General features: G+C 35.0%; 1 protein-coding gene across 8 annotated transcripts in view; it reads right to left on the reverse strand.

Annotated features, from left to right (window-relative positions):
• The window catches only part of LOC5569977 (potassium/sodium hyperpolarization-activated cyclic nucleotide-gated channel 2), a 72,523-nt gene that overhangs the window by 42,354 nt on the left and 5,956 nt on the right, over positions 1 to 24,213 (reverse strand). For 6 of the 8 annotated variants that reach the window (XR_002500401.1, XM_021844342.1, XM_021844345.1 and 3 more), the window contains exons 2-4: positions 22,573 to 22,716; positions 16,886 to 17,034; positions 3,721 to 4,837 (exon numbers count right to left, since the gene is read on the reverse strand). Coding sequence is in view for 7 of the 8 variants with exons in the window: in XM_021844342.1 (XP_021700034.1) it covers positions 3,721 to 4,837; positions 16,886 to 17,034; positions 22,573 to 22,643 (1,337 nt within the window). In the remaining variant the exon portion in view is untranslated. Of the gene's footprint in view, positions 1 to 3,720; positions 4,838 to 16,885; positions 17,035 to 22,572; positions 22,717 to 24,213 lie in introns of those variants that run through there. The other 2 variants (XM_021844346.1, XM_021844347.1) reach the window with 2 other exon arrangements.

Consider the following 24,213-nt stretch of genomic DNA (forward strand, 5'->3'; position numbering starts at 1 on the left):
ATCTTTCCGCGTAAAACTGATTCCTGGACCATAGTGCATTGGGCTCAAAATATCAGAATGTTCTTAAGATTGAGGATCTTGAAAAGAGCTAAATATTTATGATAATGGTCAGTCAACGTTCTGACAAGGAGACTTAAAGTCTGCTATGATAGATTTGTTAAATATTTTATCACCCTCAGATATGGCTCAGTAATATACAATTTTGTTTGACAACCCAATTCAAAACTACTGCAGTGCCTTATGCCTAGTTACCATCCAATAATTTATTTGAAGCTTCATCTAGCACTTGGAAGTTGGAACAGCTAGAATAGAACACTCAAAATTGAAACAGATGGGTGTGGGCCAACGATGTCATGTGATGATTCATTTTAGGCTGCTGATGAGTTGTCAATTCGTTTCCAACCATGGAAGAATGGTCGACATACGATATTGTGTATTGCTTTCACCACTGGACTGCGAAGTGCGGCTTCATAAGTGCGAAAGTGTGAATAAAAGTGCAGGTTCGCATCGAATCACGTTGGTGTCTCCAGAGCACTTATTCTCTGATTTACAAAGAAGAAATCCCTCGAAGACACCTACCCGATTTGATGCCATTGCGCACTTTTATTTGGGTTTCCGCACTTGTTAAAACTTGTGCGATAGTCCAGTGGTGGAAGAAATGCGCAATAACTAACCTCAAACTTGAGTTGGCCATAGCAAGATTTTCGATAGCAGCCTGGCAATTTGAACAGAAGTATATATCCATTACGTTCTGCTGCTATTTTGTTAATGCTTTTTCGTCACTCACGTGGAAACAACGTAGTGTATGTAGATATAAGATTTGTGGATTTTTTTTCCGGTAAACTGTAAAAGCACCGGTTTTGACCAGCCTAAGAAAAATTGAATTTAAAAATTATATGGGAAGTCCTATCTATACAACAAATATATCAAACGCAAGCTTCCAATCCATATTATGTATGAACAATATCGGAACTAAGCTGAAACCATTTTTTCGTTTTGAAAATCTCGTTGGTCAGTAAAGGCCACTAGAACCTGAATACGGACACCGTCTCCAGCCATTAAGCTGCACAGACTGTAACTTAACACTAGACAACGGACAAGCATGCTCCAGTGGTACAGCCAAAAAACATTCCTGACGAAAAGTTCCAATGGGTGCAGGGGGAATCGAACCCACACCCTATGACGAGATGTGCTCAACTGCCTGACGACACGAATCACACGGCCATGAAGCCCACATACTTTAACTTCGGTTCCTAAATTGACCAATCACATTGATTTCTTATAAGAGTGGCCAAATAAGGAGGACCCTGGCCAAATTAGGTGTATAGGAGTTAAAATTTTCAGGAAAACTAATTGTTTTTCTTGTGTTTTCAATCAATTCAAAAATAAATATCGGACGGGTAAATTAATGTAGCTCCATTGTGTGAATGTGATCTACTTTAGCTTAGCTCAGACTAACTACATATATCAATGGTTGCTATACCGTGATTGACCGAGGTCAGTGAAGATGCACAAAGAATCAACTATTTAGAAGTTCGGCTGGGATTGGCCATATTCTATTACAGCGTGCATAATTCAGTGCCTCTATTTCTTCTTCTTCTTGGCATTACGTCCCCACTGGGACAGAGCATGCTTCTCATTCTTCTTCTCTGTTCTTATAAGCACTTCCTCAGTTATTAACTGAGAGCTTTCTTTGCCAAAGTTGCCATTTTCGCATTCGTATATCGTGTGGCAGGTACGATGATACTCTATGCCTAGAGAAGTCAAGGAAATTTCCATTACGAAAAGATCCTGGACCGACCGGGAATCGAACCCAGACACCTTCAGCATGGCTTTGCTTTGTAACCGCGGACTCTAAACACTCGGCTAAGGAAGGCCCCACACGGCCACGTCCTTGCAGTCAGGTTGGATTGGGGAAGGAATGTTAGTGCGTAACCCATGCTATTTGGAGACCGTGTTTGCAGTGCATCTCCACAAAGATTGCTGCGAGTTGGGTCACAGGATTCACTTTGATAAGCGATAAGACCATGATAAACCATTTTTTGTGAGATATAAACATGCCTTTGACTATAATATTTTCAATTGATATGAACAATTTCCAAGTAGAAAAAATAATGTCGACACCTCAAGTGACGAACCATTCAAAGTTTGTTGAACAAATATCTAAACGCATCATTCCTACAGCGGTAAGGACGTAAGCATGTGTTATCATATTTTACTCGTATGAAAAGTAAACAAAAATCTCGATTGGCTGGACCGTCACAGATCACTCTTATGCCGCCACTTGCAGTGGCAAACCATTCGTAGTTTGTTGAATGAAGTAAAACTTTTGCAAATCTACACTCATAGTGTCGAATCATCCAAAGTATTTCTTCAATTACAAAAACAAAGGAAAAAGGAAAGTTTTTTTTTTGGAAAACAATATGTAAAACTTAAATTGTTTATAAATAAGAGTTTATGCCGACACTCATAGTGACAAACCATTCAACGTTTGTTGAAAAATCATATTGCCGTTTCACCGCTGAACAATTAAATGTGGTCATACAAATTTTACAAATTTGAAATAAAAGCATGAAACAAGCTCACCAATTTATACTTCATCCTTGACTGACCTGCCACAATCCACTTTCAGCTTTACTTAACGTAAAAATCCGGCGGCGCAATGAAAAAAATCTTGCTTGCTCGGGCTCTTCAACTCGCACTGCCCGGCAACCTTGAAAATCGAAAAAAAAAACCAAACATTGTGTGAATGTGATCTACTGAACACAAAAGGTTTCATGTCGATTGGCTACGGTATAAAACGGTGTATAATCCACTATGGCTACGACTGGCATAGAGCCAAAACCGGTGCTATCCCTAAACGGTGAGATTGTGTAGTGAAGAAAATGTCGAATAGTATCTCGGGCACTGCCTATCGGTTAGAACGCTTCATTCGTCGTCATCTAGCCCATCCTTTGGCTTCCTTCATTAGACTAGAATTCCCAAAGTTGTTTGGCACTCCTTCAATAGTGCCATGGATAATGTAAAACATTTTAAGCGTTCTACTCCTATTTGAGTTTAGGGTCCTTGCCTGACCTAATGCGGCTATAGAGAGCCTAAGAGCTTGAGCTGTGGAAATATTCATGAAACACAAAGCTGAGAATCAGGCTATGTCTCAGTGGAAACGCGATGGCAAGAAGAAGGAAAATGTATTTAGGTGACAAAATAGCTCATGCCGTTATTTGCAGTAACAATTCAATATAGTACTAACAACATTCATTTATTAATGCATGTGACGGTACAAGGATTCCTGAATTTCTACAAGTTTTCAATATCGGAAAACGAATCTTCGAATTGAATTTCTAATTATAAAATTTATATCATTTGGATACTGCAGTGCTAGAAGATAAAGTGGTTAGTAGTATGTTAGCTGCACCACCGACCTGTGGAGAATTACAACTAGAGACATTTTAACACCTTGCGTTCATCGGCAAAGTTATTAGACTTACATATTTTAAGGTATACTTTAGCGTATTTTGTGTTAAGGGTTTAAAAAATGGAAACCTAAAGGTGCAGAATACGAAAAACTAGGTTTTTCCATATGAACTTTCATACGAATTTTTATCGCAATACGCACAAAATAGACAAAACCAATTGCACTCAAATTTGTAATTTAACCGATTACTCGCCCTAATAAATAATGTTCTCTGTAACAGTCAATACTAAACTTAAAGTACATACCTTCCGTTCAGTTTGAAGCTTCTCTTCTTTTTCGTTCGATTAAGACTGTTCGTGTTCGGCGAACCAGTGTAGTATTGACTCAATATATGATTGGAATATAGATTGTACACACTGTTGCTGTAGCAATTAGGGTTGTTTTGATTATTGTTGTTCTCAGTAGGTGCACTTAATTGTCTGTTGAACTCAATATTTTTACTATTCAATTCACTAACTTGTGTATTCAATTCGATAATACTCTTCAATTGATTGGTTTCACTTTGATGATTACTGCTACTACTACTGCTAATGTTTATTGTGTTACTATTGTTATTGCTTTTGTTACGGTTATTACTATGTATATTTATATTAGCACCAGAACTCGAGCATTTCTTGTCGTAGTTAAGTTTGTTAAAGTTGATGTTCTTATTATTAGATGAATCACTATTACTGTTAATCCTTGATCTACTAAAAACTAGTGTTCCGCTACCATTTATAGATTCAGCTGGTGTTATAGAACAGCCTTGCCGATGTTGAGAGAGTTGTTGTTGATGAAACTGAGCTAAACTACTAGACTGTTGCTGTGAACTTGCAACCGCTGTCGTATTTGACGATGAATTAGTCGAAGATATACTACTACCGTACGGCTGCACAAATGTGCTGTTGTCTGAGCTAAGACCACCCTGTAAAGAATGGAACGATCCCTGGCACGAGCTTAGCAATGCATTTTTGCTTAATGAAGGCTTGTTTGAGTTATTCAATGAATGTGCTTGTTGCAGAACACTTTTACATCCATTAAACAGTGGTGAATTTCTTACACTATTGTTCGAATTGTCATTTGATTCACTCAGCATGTGCTGATGTTCCGACACGTTACTCGCTGTGGGCGTGTTCAAATTGTTGCTATTATCACTCTTGTAATACTTTGATTGATAGTCACCACTTCCATTTCCCGCACTAGTACCGGCAGCACTTGATACAACGCTTTTATGAACACCACTACAGTTATTTGCTGATAAAGATTTAGCACTATTTTTGACGAGATTAAAATTTAAATTATTTTCATCTGGTACTGATGACGCTTTGTCCAAGTTGTTGTATGCAGGATTCGCCAACTCAGGCTCTGGGAGCCCTGGTTTATCTATAACAAAAGGAAAGTTCAAGTTCATTAGAATGAAATAAAAACAATACAATACAGTAATTTTGGTCGAATCATTATTAGCCATTGTAACAAAAGTAAACACTATACTACACTATAAGAGTATGCAAAATGTAATTTTCGTTCACGCCGATGCGAAACAAAACTATACAGTATACACGTATGTAATTTAAAGCGAAACATAGATATTAGATACCCAAATAGTGATTACTGTAATGTTTTATCTAATGCTTTTATAGAATAGTTGACTCAAACTTGGGCGGAAATCGAACCCACACTCTGCGACATTTGTCATTTGTCACAAAATTTGTTACAATTCGCTTTTTATCCACTGGTCGGGAATGTTGCGTTCAAATCGGTTTGGTGAGGAACTATTCAAAACGATACGAAGTTTATATTTTTTCGCTACATCTTCTTTAGGGTAAACGCTTGCTTTATGTAGATTGCTCCAATAGCGGATGTAGTGTCTTTTGACATGCTTCGCACTAATAAATGACGATGTGGTATTTTCCGAAGATGTACGATGCGAAAATTATACAATCTATGAATAATATATATGAAATTTAATCGTTGAGCTTACGAAAACCATTATTTTTTGCTTCTTTGTACCTAAACTGCCGTGAATCGCAAGTCAGTCCGATCTGTAAAAAGTAGGCATTAAGAAAATGAACTGTGAAGTTTCCAAATTCGTTTTCCATACGAATATTTAAAAAAAAAATCCACAGGGTTGAAACATGTTCAAATCTTAATGAAACTTTCACAATTTGCTTTCCGCTACGATATCTTTCCGAGAAAAAATTAAAGATAATCAAAACATGGTTCATTTTTGTGCTACACGGTGCGGAAATCTGTAGTGGGACTGATATGCAGTTACTTTTCATTATGGAACAATTTGACTTGCTGTTTTTTCTTAATTTTTCCGAACAAATTTTATTATCTCATCAGTGCAGCTGAAAGAGCATTGGAAGATATGTTGAACACTGGACTCAACTCAGTTTTGACGAGAATGCAGATGGGACTGACTTGCGATTCACGGCAGTATAGAGGTTCATACATTTGTACCCATAGTGGGGGGTTGCATAAGGAAGCAATAGATTGCACAACTACCAACACTACAGAAACAGTAATCTTATTATTGGTGCAAGAGTTTTTGAAGATGAATTTTAAATAAATCGTGCTTTTCATACATTTAAAAGATAGAAGGGTTTTAATTTTGAAAGTATAATTTCACATATTTCATGATTTTATTAGCATATTTAAGCTGTTTTCGTATAGGTGCACCATTAATGGTCCAGCCCTATCATTAGCACAACAAGATTGCAATTTTGAAGGTGATGTTTTTGAGAAAGTATTTTTAGTTAATGAAAAAAACTAATTGAAAAATTTAAGTATAGCTCACTTGTTAAGCACGCATAGTTAAATGGAATAAACAATTACAGATTACTAGGCTGACCTTACTAATCAGATAAAAACGAGACAAATGAAGAACAAAACCGGGACAATCATAAAAGACGAAAAAAAAAATGCTATCATGGGAAAATCTCTGCTTAATGGTTTCTGGGAAACATCGATCATTAAAAATTCTACTCTAAAAATTCGTTAAAATTTTCAACTCGAAATATTTGATTCGGAGTATGCAGATTTTGCCCTTAGGGGCCGTCCATTAATAACGTAAAGGTTTATGGTTAGAGTGGGGGTTTCAGAATTCTTACGCTTCATACAGTTTTTTTTATTATCATACAAAACATCTTATCATGGGGGGAGGGAAGGTCGAAAAACCCCGAAAATTGTCTTACGTAATTAATGGTTCGCCCCTTAGGAAAAGTAAGACGAAAATGTTTTCGTTATGCTAATCAAATCATAAACGTGAGCACGGGCCTAGTGTAGTGGTTAGAACACATGTCCCTCGCGTCGAGGATCTGGCATCGGATCCCATCCCCAAGATAGTTTTTTTTATGGAGAAAAGCACACCCGTTGCTCTCTTGAGATAATGGGCTGAAATCTCATTAATAAATTAAAAAAAAACATAAATGTGAGTTGTTCTAATACTTTATCATTTCATTGAAGAAATAAATCTGATCAATTGCGTATGATTAGTAAAAATAGAATTGTTTTTCAATATAATTTACAATGTTTGGAATATAGTGTACCTATGGGTTTTAAAAGATTAATTTGAAATGTATATGAGGTAGCGTTGGGCAAATTGCTCCCTAACATCGATGTTACTGAATCGATTCAAATTTAAGCTGTCGAATCGATTCACTGATTAAATCGAATCCTTTGCATTGATGTTTTTGAATCGATTTGAATCGAATTCAAATCAATATTAATTAAATTTGAGATAAGACCAAAAACATTTGTTTTTGCTGTTAAAATCTTTCAATCAAATCAGTTTGAAATCCAATAGAAAACACCAAATACTTAATGGTGGGTACTAATTCCTGTTTCTTTTTTATTAACTCATTAAGGAATAACAATTAGTTTCACCAAAATGAATCAAATCAAAAAAACCGTAAGAAGAAAATCGATTCACCCGATTTTAGGTGCTCCAAACATCGATTTAAAAAATCGACTTATCGAAATGAAAACATCGATTCAAAATCGCCCAACGCTAGTATTAAGTACAGATAACTTCGTCTTTTTTCAACACCTATTAAATCTTTTCGGTTCAATTGAGAGATATAAATAATACATGATATCGATAAATTACCTAATTTAGTTCGAACTCATTTTTTTATTTGGTTTCATGAGTTGTTTTGAGAAGTCTTTTTGGTTTAAAAAGAAGTGTTGTAAAAGAAAAGTTGTAAGAAATATGAAAATAGGTTCGACTGCTGGATTCATCTTCAAAATTGGTTTTCTCATCCTCAGTTTTAGGCAAGACTTTGGAAAATGCTGCATATGAAATTCTCACAATATTTCAAAAATTCTATTGCTCCTGAATTTTTTAAACTTTCTTATACTCTTTTTATATATCAAAACATATATAAATGAGACCCAGCCATGTTTTGGAAAATGGCTAAAATTTGGCATAAATATAAACAAAGAACAAAAAAAAAGTAAATCAGTAAATACAATTTTAGTTTAACTTTGAAAGAAAAGCTGATAACTATTGAAAAAAATAATAGGACAAAAACTTACCAAATAAATAAAAAATGTTGTGTCTTATTTTCAATTTCCTAAAATACGGAACAATTTGAGCATTCAAAAAAAAAACGACGGGACAGCTAGTCAACCCAAACAACCCAAACAACCAGAATGTACATATAAAGTAATCAACTTTTGTGCATCAAAGGGCGAAAAGTTTCACATATAAGATGTTGCGAAAAGGCCTTATGTGTACAACAGTGGAGGCGATATACTTGCATATTTTATATGATGAAAAATAACATGTAATGCGAGTGTGTAAATTTTATTGCGAACTAGTCCGTACTCTCATTCGACTTATTTTATGATAACAAAATTGATTTGACAGCTGCTACGGATTGATCCGACTTACTTTGTACGAGTATACGGGACGAAACGAAATGTACATTAGAACTCATAAAATAGCGTTTTATGTGATGAAACTCATCGATCAAACGATGTCATCTATCATGTAGTGCGGGTGTGATGAAATTTGTGTAAATAAATGACTTTGTTCATAAACTGTTATGCGACTTCTGGTTGTCTGGGAAGGTGATGAAAACGGTACTGTCCGGTTAAATACGGAACGTATGGTCAACCTACAGATTACAATACATTTGAGTGATACCATAAATGTATTGCTCCTTAAATATGTTTTCAATTTTTTTAACAATAAGAATGATCTATAAGCGCAGTAATTTGCAATAGAAATAATTGCCAATGTTGTTACAGCAGGTTTAAAGTGAATCAGCATAGCAAAACTCAACTATTGATAAAAGCACCATTGTCCCATGTTACAGAAAACGTGTTCTTCTTTGTCGATTCTATGACTACATATTTATAAACACCTTAACATTTCCTACGACCATTAAACTTTGTTTTTGCATTCTTTTGGAATCTAATTGGTTCATTAACGTAGTTGTACAATTATGTGTCCATAAAGGTGTGGCCAGGTCCGTCCCACTCGGGCTCAGATTGGGTACCACTTCTAGTACTGCATTTGGTCCCTCGGTAGTGCAAAAGGTACCCAAGTTTGACAGATCGCAGTACACTTTTCACGGCATTCTAGATTACCATATGAGCCATAAAATTTTGGGCAACTGCAAGGAACATGAAGATCTTTAATTTGTCTTTGGTGTGGCCTACTTAGAATTGGAACAAACATGTTTGGTTCTTACAACGACACAAGTGGTCGAATTAAGAAGCTGAACCGTCTATGTTTGCTCTATTACAATAATAACATCACTCAATCCATCTTGATCTGGAATAGAAATAGCAAAAGTGTTAGGTTTACCAAGAAATACTGTGTGGCTTGTACTGAATAAGTACAAAAAACTATTTTGACGGATCGCAAGCCACAAAGGAAGCGTCGTGCAGTTACAGTATACCGTCAGCTGTGTATCAAAGTCAGGACCATTGATTCAAATCCGAACATCTCAGACAGCCATTTAACAAAAAAAAGTTCGGTGCTGCACGCAGTACCGTGCAATGGATTCGTCCTCGGATATTGAAGCCTACGATCAAACCGTGTCTGCAGATACCCAAATAGAGGAAAGAAATAGCAATGTGGCCAGATTCTGTACCATGAAGCTGTTTGATCAAATGTGGACGAAATTTAAGGATTTTTCATAACGCGTGATACCCACCTAATTGGCCCCAATTCAGCCTTATTTGGAGATTTTAGGCTATTGTGAAGCGGAAGCTAAGAGCGAATGGAAGTATCGCCAAAACATCAACGAACTGTAAACTAAATGGAATATACTCGTCAAAAATATGCATGGAAATAGTATGCATAAATTATTGAACCGTATTTCGGGTAAAGTCCAACAATTTATTGTAAAAGGAAATGAATATTTTTTTAATTATTTTTCCTTTGATGTCCTCCTTTGAAATCCTTACATGTAATTCTACATTTGAGTTAAAACAGAATTATTTTTTGTTGAATTATGTATATCCAAATTATTCCAATTCGTGTATGTTCCTATTCTAAATGGGCCACACCTCATTTTATTGGGATAGATCGAAGTCACATTTTTCCAACAAGTTCCCCTTGGTTGTGACCCTGTGCCCTATATAACGCCTGCTCATTTAAGAAAGTGGACACGTGTTTTTACAGTAAACTGTTTATTTTTGAACAAATTCATGAGTTCACCTAAAATACATGGAAATCAACGTAATTTCGACCAAATTCTCATAAATTTGAACATTTTTTGAGCATTACTGGAGAATGCTTTTACTTTTCTATAGATACCTCCCATAAGATTCTGCACAACTTTTTCCGTAACTTTTCGTTGTGCTGCTGACCACATTTTCTTGAAAAAATCGATGAAACTTGCTTCTCTTCCATCCTTCTTAAGATGCCGTTTTATTATTGCCCAAAAAGTTTCAATGGGGCGCAGTTCTGGGCAATTTGATGGGTTCGATCATTTTTCTACAAATTTGACTTTTTTTCCTTCTTGAGCATCTCCAAAGTAGCTGAAGCGTAGTGAGCGGCGTGATCTGGCAAAAACAATGGAGGCGTGGTATGCTTTCAGTAGATGGGCAGAAGACATTTTTTGCATTTATTTTTGTAATTTTCGCCGTTGATTGAACCCGTCGTGTACTATGTAGTATTTTCATACCGTAGGAGCAAATTGCTTGTCATACCAAATCATTTTCCCCAAATTTTTCTGTTCGAATGTATCGTACGTCGTCAGGAATATCTGTTTTCGCCACAGCGTTGAAAAAAATCAATTTGGACACTTCGCGATTTTAGCCAAATCTCGGAACAACAGTTTTCTGTACACCATTTGTGCAGAAAAAAATTGCGTGTCGCCATGTCAATCCGACCCATCGTTTGGAATTTATAATTTTTTTGATGTCAACTTTTGTCTGCTGCCAAAATAAACACTTGACTACACACTGAAACAAAATTTTATTTATTTTCATGGAATTTTTAAACTGAAATGTTAATATTTAGGTGTCCACTTTCTTAAATGAACAGTCCTTATACAGTACTGGACAGAATAAAGTACGCATTGTCCGTTTTTTCATACAAAACCGTCAAGTTTGGAGATCTGCATCTCAGCTTCTAGTGGTCCAATTGATCTGAAATTTTCACAACAACCTAGTTATAACATAGATTTTACTCAATTGAAATATCACTGTATTTGAAACACAATATTTTGAATTATTAAAAATCTCTCAATTTGCAAAAAATTGCATAATTTTATTTTGAAAATATTTTGAAAACAATCATTTTTACCGAAAAATGATGTTCTGCAAACTTGTGTGTCTTATCAAATTGCAAATTTTTGCAGAAGGACATATTGCTCTAAATATTTCCATTTAAAAATTATTGCTATTTCAAATATTTGTCATTTTCATCAAAATTTGAGATTTGCGATAACTTAAACGTTTGTTAATGAAAAACTATGAATTTCTAGCCTAGCAAATTTGAAGTTATTTTCAAGCTACGGTGAAAATTTCAGGTCAATCGGACATCTAGAAACCGAGATATAAGCCTCCAAACATGATCATTTTGTATGTTAAAACGGACAATGCGTACTTTATTCTGTCCAGTACTGTATATATAAACTGAAAATATTCAATGCGTTCGATCCATATATTTTTCAACGTGGATCTGCCGTGTCAAATGGCAAGGTGAAATAACGTGTAAAACTTGTTATTCTGTTAAGGTTTGCTTTTGGTTCGATAGCAAAGGCTTTTACATAGAATTTCAACGTGTTTTACAATTGCGATATCAATCACTAGTGGAACTAGTTTGCCTAACATGACAAGGACTTATATTTGCCATCCACACGTGACATGTTTATTGACATGTTATTTTTAGGGAAACCGTGCGCCCGTAATGGGTGACTGGTATCATAAAATCAAGAAATCGCTAATAAATTCTACAGCAAATTTTTCGAAAATTTGTAAATTAACGTGTTTAACATGTGAATTCGGATTGCCGATAGCGACCGGTTTCACACCATCGATTGATGTGTTTTACAATTAGTGAAAATTCACGTGTGAAACACATTGATCGAGCTTGTAGAATGTTTTCATTGTACATAGATCAACATAACGCACCTTGCGTTAAGCTAATTTTTTTTGAAGGGTCTCAACATTGAATAAAGTCGGCAAACGCTACGTCTAATCTCTGGTTTATTAGCAAGATAAAAACTTCCAGAATTTTACTACTAACCTGAGTAGAATAAACACAATTTCAAAAAAAAAACTACAGTTGAAAAAAAAGCTTCCGCACGATGCACTTTTCATTCCTTCATATCAGTTCCATTGAACCAAAGTCTGCTAAAATGGTTATCTATTGTAAATTATAACAGTTTGAAAACCAGATATCAGCAACTAACTTTTTTCCATCGGCTTTAGCTTTTTTCGCAAAAATAGTATATCATCAATATTACATGTTTTATGTGAATTTTCTCTAAAATTCACATAAAACATGTAATATTGATGATTTTTTTTCGCCAGATCAATCTTCATTTCCTATATTTAAAAATAATGTATGCGTGAACGTTAATTTGCAAGTTTTTCGCATGTACACTTTTCGTGCACTACGGGCCAAAAAAGGTTTCCAAACATTCAAGAAAAAAATACGCACCTTCAAAGAGACACAACTACGTTGATGCTTCCTGTGGACGATTTGACGTTTGAAGGAAGCACCTCACTAGACAACAGACTAGCATGCAACGCCCAGTGGCACTGTCGAAATACGTTCCTAACGAAAAGTTTTCCGGACTGCAGTGGGAATCGGACCCACACTCTTTGGATCGATGCGGCTCATGCTTGATAACACTAACCACACGGCCACAAGGCCTCTTAAACCATCTTTTCACTATGTCTAGATACGCCTTCACCTAAGGAATTCAATATGCTTTTATTCTAATTCTGATTCATATAAAGATTCAATGGAAGCTAGATCGAAAATAGTAATTTTCATGTCGAAAACCAACAAACAGCCATAATATTCGTAAATATCAATCAATGTTAAGGCTGTCTATTAAATATGAAATAAGAGAATTACATCGGTTTTCAACTCCCTTTCCTCTCATGGCATAGTGGGACGAATGTCCAAAATCTTGGACTTCTTTCTGTAGCTTGTTAAAACGTACTTTTATCGAGGAAAATTTTAAAATAATATGGCACATCGTTTTTTTTTTTTTTTTTTTTCAAAATACACTACACGTTAATGCTTCATGTGGGCTATTTGCCATGTGAAGGAAGCACCACACTAGACAAGGGACTAGCATGCAACGCCCAGTGGCACAGTCGGAAAACATTCGCGGCCTGAGGCGGGAATCGAATCCACACTCCTAAGCACGATGCGCCTAAGTGCCTCGGTGACACTTACCGCACGGCTAAGAAACCCACGGTTTACTAGAACATATAGTTCGTAATCCCGCCATAGGTGGCGCTGCAAATTTTACTTTTTGATTTGAAGATTATCAGACATCACGTTTTTGACGAAGTTGTAAATTATTGATATTGCAACAAGTTTGCAGAATACATCAACTAATCAACTAATCAAAAATATATAAATTGTATTCAAAATTCATCGCCTACCATGTAACTACATCCATCATGAACTGATATACTTGCTACATGTAATTATTTTAATTCTAAACTTAAAAATTTATGCTAATGGAAATCGTTCCTCAGAGAAAAGGATCGCTGTTCAATATCAACTGTTTTTTATTCACCATTTAAAACTGTTCTTCAAACGATCAAAATGGTTTAATTTTGGGGGAGATCCCCCAGTACCGGACAGCACCCAATACCGGACAAAGTCGAAAAATTGAAAAATCATGATCCAATCAAAATGGTGTATTAGAAGAGAAAGAAGCTATTATGGAGAGTAATGTTTGCGTAGAATAACATATCCTTAAAATATGCATGCCTTCAAAAAAAAGTAAAGATGTTTGAAAATTGTTAAAAATTTGACGTATCGCCCTAAATTTGAGCCTAAGTAGTAATTACTTTGAATATGGCAAAATAATTTAGATCACGCAAGCATGATCGAATATAATCATAATTTGAAAGTATGAATGTATTTTGTACCATATTTAAACTACAATTTTGGTCTGGCACCTCCTATCCCCCAGTTTCGGACAGCTTGATTTGTTAATTGATAGGGGTAGTCGGGGTGGTTTGGCCAATGGGGTGGAATGAGCACCCCTTGAAAACTGCATAAATTATTCAAATTTCATCTGAAATAACATGCAACCCCAAAACTGATGAGGAAATGAAGCAATAGGCGTGTTATAAGTCAGTGTTCAAAACTCAAAGAAAAATAAATAAATGATGTTCAAAAAACTGCCCATATTGCCCCAAATGGCTCTTTTGAATTTCATAATTTCAGAATGATGATGTTTGACTGTTAGAATGTTCTTAAAAAATTGTATATTCTTGCACGGAGTGTTCATAAATACTAATAACTTTCAAGTGTAGTAACAAAATAATTGAATTTTTAGATTATATGTGATTATTTGACAAATTTTTAAAAATAAATCATTTATCCATGAACTTTATAAGACAAAGGAAATCATGCGCATCTAGTGCATTCATCTAAAAATTGTTAGAAATCATGCAAACATTCGAAAAATTCATAATATTTTCAGCATTTTTATCGACTTTTCCTTAAGAAGGCCAAACTGCCCCACTTTCCCCTATCTTTGTAATTTTCACACCGCTGTCTCAAAATACATTCATTTTCCATGGATTTCACCGACCTGGTATCAAAGATGCAATAAAAATAAGAAGAATGAAAATTCAGAACAACACGTAAAATGTTTATTTTTCATCATATACGAAGAAGGATTTTTGATGACCAACTTGCAGACTTAGTAAAGCTCAATTTACTCTTGTGAATGTTGCAAATGCATTGAATTGACAATAAAATACTATGCCTGCAGTACAAACTTTCAATAATATACAAGTTTTCAGAATTCGAGGCATTTCCAGATCGTGTCCGGTATTGGGAGCCACCTTTTATGATAGGTTATTTTGGTACTAAATTACATCATCGAAATATAATGTCAAAATTCATATATATGTTTTCAAATTTATTTTTGTACGCTACAAAAATGATAATATTTATCATAAATTGGCACCATGACCGAATAAAATCAATAGTTTTTGAATAATGATATTAGCGGCTTAGGTGTCCAGTATTGGGGGATCTCCCTCTAAGCTATATTCATCATCAATAATGTCCATAGAAAATAGAGCTTTGGATCAATAATGAGGAATTGATTCTCATACAACAATAATAGGAAATACTGCAATAATTGACAAATTGCCCTACTGTACATAACCAAAACAAAACAGAAAATTTACAAATTTGTATAGTAGTATAATAGTACATACAAACTGCGGTTATATCAATACCAAATTAGCTTTATGCTAACAATTTGCATTCAATCACATCCATTAATCAAAAATATTTCATTCAAAACGTTTCAGAGTTTGTTGAGCGATGTAAATGTCAAGAAACCTTTTTCGGACAGCTGTATAAAACTTTTCCAGAATTGTACAATTTTTCCAAAGCGTGATGAGTTTCACGAAAAGTCGTTGCTCTCGAACTCCAATTGCACACGATTTATTAAATTTTTTAAACTAGTTCTAACAACTTTGTCAGCAAAATTCTTACGGTACACTATATTTGCGACGGGACTTATGTGCAGCTGAAATTCACTGGTATTACACTTAATTTCTTGCTATGTAGATCACCTTGAAAGTATATTTCATTTGTACCACCGTGTAACACAACTTTGATTAATATTCGATTTGAACTTCTGGGAATCACATCTATACTTCTCAATTAATCTGACTTAAAATAACAGACTAGAGAAGAATTTGCCTAGTTTTATGAATTTCGGATTTCTTACGACGTGACCTTACACGAAGATCAAAATGCCAGACCGGTCGATGCTTTACCACTGTGTTAAGATTGAAGAATTGGATAGCGCTTTATACTTTACCGAAAACCTTTTCATTAGTCCCGAAAACCAGTTAAATCTGGTTTATTTACCCTCTCTTATTCCTTTCACACTGCAATGGTGCAAGCGTACTATTAAGTGGCTGAAGTTGTTTCAGCTTTAAAAACTACCTAAATGAAAAAAAACTATGCTCAATGATAAAAAATAATATTAAAGTGATAAATGATTTAAAATGATTACAATGTTTCTAAAAACAAGTTATAGATTATACTTTTTTATCCATTCATCTCTCAAGTTTTAAATAGGTATTTATGTTTTATAGTCAGCTCTTAAGAAGCGTACGGCGTAAATTTTGAAATTTAGCTGGTGCGGAGTATCACTTCAAAAATGATTCAGATTCTGTTATATAAAAGCAAAGTTTGTCTTCCAAAAATAATGAATGATATCGATCTTCTTACAGCGGCATATGATGCCCGAAAATCCACCCAATCGTGTGTGGGATGTTTTCCCTTTTTTTCTAATAATTTATTCAAGCACGTGCAAAGTTAACTCCAAAATGAGCAAAACCAAACTCTTCGGTCCTATTTCGCGCGATTCCTGACGTCACAATCACTTGAACCCATAATCTTCATAATTTAGCGTGGTCACTTCAATGGATTAATTGCAATTAATCTTTTCTGTCAATGTTGATTCGCTCTTGGCTTTGAATAGTTCAGAACTACGCTCCCATTACACGTGATCCGCGATTTTGAAAGTTTACAATACTTCAAGGTGAAAAGTAGCCATTCTATAGTTAATCTCGACTCTTCAGTGTAGTGCAAAAACGAGATATTTTTAAACGCCTTAACTAATCCAATCTAATTGAGCAAATAACGTATGAATAAATGAACACCGATCACTGGGTGAACGAACAATGCTGAATATTAAATTGATAGGAGAAGCATACCGATTAGGACACACGTACCTGCTAGTGTTGTTGTCGCGGAGCCACATTTTGTTGTACCTTGTTGGGCACTAGTGTTACTACCGTAAACTATGTTACTATATCCAACGTTCACTGAAGACTGATGCAGCTGATTTTGATAAAGTTGTAGAAACTCCGAGTTTTCCTGGCTGAAAATACATATAGAAAATAGCCGCTTTACATGTATATCCACAATGGTAATCGCATTTCTTATTGGAGAACTTAAACAAGAAGAGAGAACTCATTATTATTTTATTTGGATTGGTCGGCTTCAATGGATGACTGCCTGGAGTGAGCATGTATGCAAAATTAAGGAGAGCTCTGAGAGTGAGTAGGGTTTTGCTCGGATTTTCTTTTCCCAGAAGAATAAATAAACATTGGAAATCGAAGCAAATATGATTATAAAATTTCAGTGTATATACCGAGACGGCTACTTCGGTAGTCAGCCAAATTTGCCACGATAATTCATTAAACCTACACAAAAGTCAATCGTTTATGGTTTTACTTCACATTTTGCAACAAAAAGCGCGCGTGATTTGATGCCAGTATTGATCGTCGGTTGACCGAACCACTTGAGATGTTATGTACATATGTATATATTCATACAGTCCATGTGATTTGAAAACCCCATCTGAATTAAACTATTAATATTTTGTAAGTACTAGATGGCTATTTACCGCTTGAATGAAACTATTGTGAGATTTCAACTTTTGCAGATATTGCACGATGTTTCATTTCGTTTCTGGTAATACATTTCCACTAAAACTTTGTTAGCCTTTCCTACTTGTCAATTGAAGAACATTCTTCGGCTGACATACATGAACTGGCTAAAATACCGTTTAGATTTAAATTGCGAACATGTTCATATTAGAAGAACTCGATTGCATATGGATACTTTGGATTATTCAATAACATATGTCATTAGATGGGCCCTAAATATGATCAAATACAATTCAGTTGCAGCAGTTCAGCAACGATGATACTACCGACCGAAAACCCAAAGCATAAAATTAATATGATTCAAATCACGATAAATTGATGAAAACTTATGCTTATTTCAATTTAAATGGAATGCATAATCATGAATGAAACTAACCATTTACTAGTGTAGTTAGTATCACGTATAGATTTGTATCAGAACGTTTCTTGTTCTTGGAATTACGTCTTTACTGGGACAGATACTGCTTTCGAACTTGGTATTCTTATGAGCACCTTCATAGTTATTTACTAAGAGTTTTCCTTGCCTAAGTTGCCATTTTCACATTCGTATATCGTGTGGCAAGTACGATGATACACTTTGCCCAGGGAAGTCAAGGAAATTTCCATTACGAAAAGATTCTGGACTAGGAATCGAACCCAGAAATCATCAGCGTGCTTTGTAGCCACGGACTCTATACACTACGCTAAGGAAGGTCCCCGTTTAGGTCGTTTAGTGCATACAAAATCCTAGTATCATTTTGGATGCATGACATTTGCCATAAACTTATTTTACAAAAAAACGTTTGCCAGAATGGGCCATTCCACATAAAGTCATTTCCCAAAAAAAGTTACCCGACTAGAGGCTTGTAACAAAAATATAATAAAATTTTATCAGAATATGATATGCATTAGTGTGGGACAAAATTTAAATTCTCGCTCCAGTCCACTTTTTGGATTGCATTTAGGTCCCATACCAACTGTGCAAAATTTCAGCTCGATCGGAAAAAACTATATTTTAGCGCCAGCCGTTCAAAGTTTGTATGGGTTTTACTATGGGAAAACTTTCTTTTGCAAAGAAAAATCGCCAGAGGTCGCCCATTGACCTCTATAAAAATTCTGAACACAGACCTCGATAGGTATTTTTACGATGAAGAATATTGCCGAAGACCGCAAAACAATCCGACACTTGTGAAAAAAGTTATTCAATGAAAACCTATTGGCAAGGCGACGTTGATTAACACGTAAAGGAATAACAATAATAACAAAATCGGGCAAAATTTCCGAATAGACTATGTTCAATAACTTTTTTCACAAGCATCGGATTGCTTTGCGGTCTTCGGCAATGTTGTTCATCATAGAAATAGCTATCGAGATCTGTGTTCAGAATTTTTATAGAGGTCAAAGGGCGACCTCTGGCGATTTTTCTTTGTAAAAGTAAGTTTTTCCATAGTAAATCCCATACCAACTTTGAACGGCTGGCGCTAAAATATAGTTTCACCGATCGAGCTGAAATTTTGCACAGTTGGTATGCGACCTAAATGCAATCCAAAAAGGGGACTGGAGTGAGAATCTAAATTTTTCATATAACCGTGTCCCAAGCTAATATGCATATGATATTATGATATAATTTTGTTAGGCTCCGTTATCCACAGAGCATATTAAAACAAATATATAACATAGTGTGTTTTATTTCCCTTTAAGATATTTTTTTGTTCATTTTTAACAACTTTATAACAAAATTTGATAGATACTTATGCATTTCAATAATATACAATATTATCGTATATCGAACAATATTATAATTTTGATACTTTGTATCAAACATTATAACTTGGTTCGATATGTTTTTAATATTATTAAAACACATTATGTTATGTTTATCTTACTATTCATACACTTTTTGTTATAATTTTAGTCGGGTATACTTGATTGCTACACACCAAATAAAATCTTCGATTAAAACATCACGTTATTTAAGCTACAATCATGTGAAGCCATTAGTTATGTATTATTCAATGATAAATCCTACAAATACAGCTATTATATCATACACTGCTATCCAAATCCTCAAAATTGAATGCAAAGAATATTGCGCGTAAAACTGTTCGATTTACCTGAATGCATGCTGAAAATTTAATCATGAATAATGCACATGCGGCTAAATACTTGGTAACACGAGCCGCACGGTCACGAAGCCTACAAATAGGTTTATACGGTTGAAATATTTTTTGGCGTAAACTGATCATATTTCAATCATGGCTTTCTTTTTAATTAATGAGAGGCTTTTCCGAAACAATAATTTATAAATATTGCTCATTGAAGAGAACAAATTCAGATAAAATCTGTAGAGATTGATTTGCGATAACGAGAGATTGAAGTGGGCTCTGATTATGAGTGTGCCACTTGAAAAACAAAAATCAGAAAGTCTTGAGTTAATTAAATAGGTATAGTCTAAATATTTCCAAAATAATTTCTGTGATGTACCGTAGTGTTAGTATCACAACATCTTTCAATACATATTAGGGCTGTCTATTAATTAGGAAAACACCAATGAAAACATTCAGATGATTCTTTGTTCTAACGAGATTTCCGAGACGGAACAAACAAACTCGCTAGAGATGTCATCAATTCAAATGAACACGCCTCGAAATGCAATTCATTTGGAGCTGCCGAAGAGATTCACCAGCAATTCTTATGGGAAAGCTGCCGAAGAGAACGAGGCTGCCGACAACAGTCACGTTGACAAGAGATGTTCGCAGCGTTGTAAAATCGTTTCCAAAAAGATTTCAACAAGTCTGTCGGTGTGAATCGTTAGAGGATTGAGCAGCGCATAAATGTAAAAAGACAAACACGTAATTTGTCTCGTATTGGGCCCAGATAGCCGTAGCGGTAAACGCGCAACTATTCAGCATGACCATGCTGAGGGTCGTGGGTTCGAATCCCGCTAGTCGAGGATCTTTTTCGTAAAGGAAATTTTCTCGATTCCCAGGGCATAGAGTATCTTCGTACCTGCCACACGATATACACATGCAAAAATGGTCAATCGGCAAAGAAAGCTCTCAGTTAATAACTGTGGAAGTGCTCATAAGAACACTAATATGAGAAGCAGGCTTTGTCCCAGTTGGGACGTAACGCCAGAAAGAAAAAGACGTAATTTGTCTGCTGATGTCCGAGAAAATTACAAAAGAAGCGCGGCATCGGCTTAGACTGCCGAGAAGTTCCCATACGTATGACAAATTTTGGTATTTTTAATCTTAATATGTTTTAGTATGAAAATAAAAATAAATTGTATGGCGCGTAAGAAATTTCCAACACCCTTTTCACGAACAACTTGGGAGCCAGATCCTATTCTTGGCACTTTTGATTCACTAGGGCAGTGGGTTTTTTTTAAAGCTACATAGCTCATATTTGGCCACAATATGCGTTTACACTTAGGCAAGCACCTTCAAGTTGATTCTGATTCCTGCACTGAAGTTGTCTCTTTTAATAGCGCTTATGATGTTGACCCTTTCGGTATCGAACAAACTTCGCACGTGCAATCAATTACAGAACTTCGAAATCGTTTTGTGGAGTACTTTGATAGAAACTGACTGTTCATGTTTGTGTTATGTATAATTAGTTCATGTTAGTTTATTCATTAAGACAACATTATGTCAGATGGATTATTCGAAATACAATACAATACTAAAGCGCTTCCTACTACCTACAAAGTTTCAGACAATTTGGCCGAGAAAACTCCCCATTCTAAAGTGAATTATGGAAGTGCTCAAGTGGTTCTGCACGCTATGTAATCAATGGAAGGCCCCAATAGTCACCAATGATGTCAAATATGTTAGTGCGAAATAATTGTAACGCGAATATGTATGAGAATACACTGGACGTTGTGTACTGTAAAACTTTAATAAAAAAGCTATTGAATAACATTTTAGTCCATTTGTTAATTACAAAAAAGTACCGTATTTCGGGGTGTAGTTGATCAGTGGGGAGAAGTTGATCATCTACGTACTCACATGTATAAACTGTCAAGAGAGCTATGATTCGATTTCAATTAGCACAATTTCTGTGACGTCGTATTACCTGATGGCTGCTCTTAATGTTCCTTAGTTCGATTTGACATTCAAGATAATTATACCATGGAAAAACAGATTTTTTATTAAATGTTTGTTGATCTGTTGAAAGGTTTTTCTCCAAACAATCGACTATTGACAAGGCTATATAAAGACACCATTTAAAATTACTGTTTCGTACATTCCAGATATGTTCTGTGAATCCAGTTTTGAATTTGCTTAATGGATAAACTATCATTTTTTGAGTAAAAAATGTTTATTTTTGTTCGCGAGTTGCTTATTTCAAAGAAAATTGCATACTTTAAGCGTTTAATGTGGTGTGTTCCGTAATTTACAACATTAAAATTAAAAATTGACCGATAAATCATTAAGTTGTAAGATTTTTGAGACTTGATCCAGATTCAGTGACCCCAAATTTAGTGAATAGCATATCTCTTTATTTTAGGAAACTTATCGCAATAATTGATCAACTTCACCCCGGAATCAAAAACTCCACTTTTTGATTTTTTTAAAATGTTTTTTTATTAAGTGAACATTTCGTCGAAATTTCGTTTGTGTAATTCGATAGACATCCATCCAGTACATATTTTAAAAATATTTAGATAATAATACATGTATTCTACTAGGAGTTACAGAACAGAATCGCTCAAAAGTGATCAACTTCACCCCATTTTACGGTAGTTTACTTAATGTGCAGAAGGATAATTTTCACAGAACGTATCGTAAATTTACCCAGCAAGGCTTGCAAAGTTGGATAATAACGACGCCCTGATGCCCTGATAATCGATTTTCGCTCCGAGTTTCTTCCTCTTGGCATTACGTCCTCACTTACGGGTCATAGATCACGACGGATTGGCGTTATTACGTTGATCATTTGCATAAAAGGAATTTAAGGAACTATTTTTTTCTCTAACTATTTACCTGTTTTGCAGATAATTATTGCAATAGGCTCCCGGTCCACTAACTCTTCGTTGAATTTTTTTAAATGGCATTTTAAGAAAGTTCGACCCTCATAAGCGCTTCGGCAACTGGAACTAATCCTAAAAGTCTAGCTGGATTCTTGTGCTGAAATTAGAAGAAAAAACAAAAAATTAGTTGATAAGTTTTTTTTATAAATTTCGCAACAAATGACAATCTAAATTATGCGATATGGACGAATCAAATAATTATCGATAATAGTGAGTATGACGTGTTAAAACAATTTCCAAACTTTTTCACACACTGAACAAGAAAGACGATTCCCATTATATACAACATGGACTTTGGTTTAAAACAACCCTTAGCTTACTTCAAGAAATCTGAAAATTACGGCCAAAGTGGTACCAAAAATGTTCATTGCTCCAAACCGGTTGAACAAATTTGCTTAATTTTTTCACAACAAACTCTCATTGTAGTATTGATTCAAACAACAAATAACAGAACATGAGAAAAATACTGTAACCTGATATGTTTACGTGAGTTATGGCACCACGTCGGCCTCCCAAGAAATTTCGAAATATCTCCGGATCCAGATGACCAATGATCAATTTCGACACAGACTCTAATAATAGATTTTTTTTGACAACTTACGAAAAAATTATGCAAAACAATCAGAAAAAGTTATTGCGATTTAAAAAAAAACACTTGTGGTAAAAAATTATGCTGCTTGTAGAAGGGTTAATTACCTTTAAAACCCTATAATCCACAAAACAGTGCTCAAAAAGACGTAGCGGTAATTGCGCTGAACTGTGCAAGACAAAGCTTAGAGCCGCCGATTTGAATTCTTTCGGTCAAGTATCTTTGCGGAAATTTGAAAATTTAATCGATTTCCCAGGACTAAGAGTGTCTTCGTGTTTGCCATACGATGTTCACATGTAAAAAAGGTCAATTGGCAAATAAATCTCTCAGTTAATAACTGTGTAAATGCTTATTGGACACATTGGCTCAGTCCCAGTTGGGACGTAATATCAGAAAAAAAAAGAATCTAATAAATTTACAATAAAGTTCCTTAATTATACTTCAACAAAAAGCGTCTTAACGAATGGAATCGTTTTACATTTTTAAAATTATGTCATAGCATTAGTTGACAAGTGGATTTATTTAATGAACAATGGAAAATTCCACATCAATTATCAAACATTCGATAATTAGAGCAATGCCAACTTTGTTCCACTAGCATAATTCGACACAAAATACTTTTGATCTCGTGAGATTGGTTTATGCTTCGCTCTTTAAGGCTAAGTAGCCCGTCATTCGCTTTGGCAGCCATGTTGGATTTACAGCTCACGATTTCAAATTAACAGCACTCAGCCCTAATAAATGACATTGGTTTTAAAAAGTATCACTATGTGCACTCCTTATTAATTTTCTTGGCATTACGTCCTTACTACGACGGAACCAACTTCTCAGCTTAGTGTTCAATGAGCTATTCAAATTGTATCAAAAATAATTATCATTGAAAGAATGACATGTGCGTAGGGTGAACATGTAGGGGACCTGCGATAAGAAAGTAACTCTCAATGAAGACCAAATCAGATGAATAAAGTATTGAATTGATTTGTGTCCACCCAGCGTGGTATAAAG

This window comes from Aedes aegypti, chromosome 2 (genome assembly GCF_002204515.2).
Source record: "Aedes aegypti strain LVP_AGWG chromosome 2, AaegL5.0 Primary Assembly, whole genome shotgun sequence".
Lineage (NCBI taxonomy): Eukaryota > Metazoa > Arthropoda > Insecta > Diptera > Culicidae > Aedes > Aedes aegypti.